We start from the raw sequence: 2,500 nt of genomic DNA, 5'->3' as shown, positions 1-2,500 counted from the left end.
CCAATAGGAATTGTAATAGAGAATCAACTGACAATGGTAGCTGGACCCAAGGGCTTAGGCTATGCATAAAGTACTGGGAAACTATTTCTCAATGTTTTCTTCAATTTGGTATGGCAATAACAAAAGAGGAGCGGCGGATGGTTGCCCCAATTCCCGCCAACAGAGACGGGAAGAATCCTGACGAATCACCGCCTGGCCATTCAGGATTCATTGGTTAAGGCAGGAAATTGTCTACATGGATACGAAATCTGGATATTTGCACGGGGACTCAATCCTACCAGAACATACAGGTGATTTTGGAATAGAGGCGAGTGGTAGGAAGGTAGGCGGATCGGCAGGACCCCTGGAACTGAGTCAAGGAGTGAAGACCCTTAAATACTATGAGTGTGCGTCATTATAGCGTATTTGTCCGAGGTGAAGATTTTGCAGCCATGCGGAAAAGGGGGTGGGGAGAGGAAGGGAGAGGGCGGTCAGAGGGATAGGGGGTGGGGAGGGTGTGAAGGTGAAAAGGGGCCGAAATAGGTGGTAGGTGTTGAGGAGGGAAGTGGGTGAGGGTGGCAGAGCGGAAAAGGGAAAGGGAAAAGGAAAGAGACGGCGAAAGGTAGAGGGAATGTGAAGGAAAAAGAGAGAAGAGAAATCCCTCCTGTTTTATGTGATTTGATTTTTTTTATTTATTCTTTATTTATTTATTTTAAATGTGGAAGTTTCGTCAGTAACGATAATGATAATAATGACCATGATAATAAATATTATAGCTAAACTGTAATGATAATGATAACAATAATAATAATAATAACAGAGGCAATGAAAAAATCAATGATGATCCAAGAATTCCAAGAAACCAGCCAGTAATTGTGAAGGAAAACATTGCCGTTTCCATACAGTAGAGTTAATCATTATAATATCAAGAACTGTATAACAGAATGGAATAATGCAATGCCGCATTGATATAGATATATAACAACCCTTCCTGAGCTGCACTCGAGCCTTTGCCGCGTAATGTAAACCCAGATTGACTAATACTGGTCACTCTGGTCTTACCTGGAGTGGCAAAGGGTCGAGTTCGAGTCTCAGGCAGGGTTGTTATAAATCAAGAACTATAATAATATTTGTAAAAAAAATATATATATTATTATAATAATAATTACATAATAAAAAAGCGAATATAATAAAACTCATCCCATTTACATTTTCTTCCTCATTACCTCCTATTCAGCAGACCTCGCTATGTACATCAACCCCGAAAGAACTGAGCGCGTGCTGTCTCTGGGCCTCTTGTGCATGGTGGCCGCCTTCGTCCTCAAGCTCTTTGGCATCCCGTGGACCTACGCCTTTTTCGGTCTCTGGTCTCTTGCGGTCTTGATTTACTGGAGGGGGGCGCGATCTAAGGTTGGTGGAGGGTCTTTATTTTCGTTATGACAAGTGTTTCTGAATAGAAAACTTTTTAGAAGACTTGTTGAGTAAGCTTCGTAGTTTTTTTTTTTTATGAAGATTTTTTCCTAAAAGATTTCACTGTGACAAGTGAAGAATAGAGAGAAGGAGAATTATCAAATACACGGCTCACGAAATGTAGTTTTAAGCATGTTGATTTTACATTTTCATTTTCTCTCAGAAGTGTTTTACATCATGTATGCGGAGTTAGATGTGTATGTGCGTGTGTGTTCCAGCGTAAAGTCTTGCATGTCTGTACTCGTATGTGTGTTAGTGAATTAAATGTATGCTAGTACATATATGTGTATTTGTGCTTATATATTAGACAAGCATTTTAAGCATGTTTTTACGTTAAAATCGCCATCTCACCCCTCAGGTTTCCACTGTGGGAAAGGCCGTACTGGTGACTGGCTGTGACACTGGGATTGGCCACTCGCTTGCCTTACGCCTCGACCAACTGGTGCGTGCTTTCGCTATAGTTGCTCTATTCCGTATTTCTTATGTTAAGACATAAATCGAGATATGTATTAGAGCTATGGTTAAGTCCATATCTTTATCTATGTGTGCAATATATATATATATATATATATATATATATATATATATATATATATATGATATGCATATCTCTATCTAAATCTGTTAGGGCAAAGCAGGAACGTTATTTCTGAAACCAAAAGTTCCTGTTCTTCATGTCTTTGGAGTTACGGGAACCAGTTCTGTCTTGGCCACCGCGAACACGATGCCTTGCCATGGCACTCAGAGAACTCCTGCTCAGGGAGTATTGGCAGATTCAGTGCCGATGCATTTACATTCACGCAAGAGGTTAAGAAAGGGATGAAGTTCAGTGAGTGTGCGTGCGTTAAATGTCAACATTATGGGTACGGGAAATGCACCTGCGCATCTGTGAAATTCTTAGGAATCCTCTTTGGCACGAGCGGCGCTGAGGGAGCAGGGCCGAATCATCCTATCGGCTAGTTTACTGCAGGCTGCAGCCAACAATATACTAGGCTCCTCAAGCTTGAGGGGCCCTGCTAAAAGATTTCCACACACACACACAAACGCACGC

At 41.4% G+C, this 2,500-nt stretch overlaps 1 protein-coding gene across 1 annotated transcript in view; it reads left to right on the top strand.

Moving 5' to 3' along the window:
• Positions 1 to 2,500, top strand: part of LOC119579320 (D-beta-hydroxybutyrate dehydrogenase, mitochondrial-like) — a 19,642-nt gene that overhangs the window by 1,367 nt on the left and 15,775 nt on the right. The window contains 2 exon segments of the mRNA XM_037927084.1: positions 1,220 to 1,389; positions 1,808 to 1,891. Coding sequence (XP_037783012.1) covers positions 1,228 to 1,389; positions 1,808 to 1,891 — 246 coding nt within the window. The 5' untranslated portion in view covers positions 1,220 to 1,227.

The sequence above is a fragment of the Penaeus monodon genome, chromosome 12 (assembly GCF_015228065.2).
Source record: "Penaeus monodon isolate SGIC_2016 chromosome 12, NSTDA_Pmon_1, whole genome shotgun sequence".
Classification (NCBI taxonomy): Eukaryota; Metazoa; Arthropoda; class Malacostraca; order Decapoda; family Penaeidae; genus Penaeus; species Penaeus monodon.
Note: the sequence above shows the minus strand (reverse complement) of the source record. Positions and strands in the feature narration are given on the sequence as shown.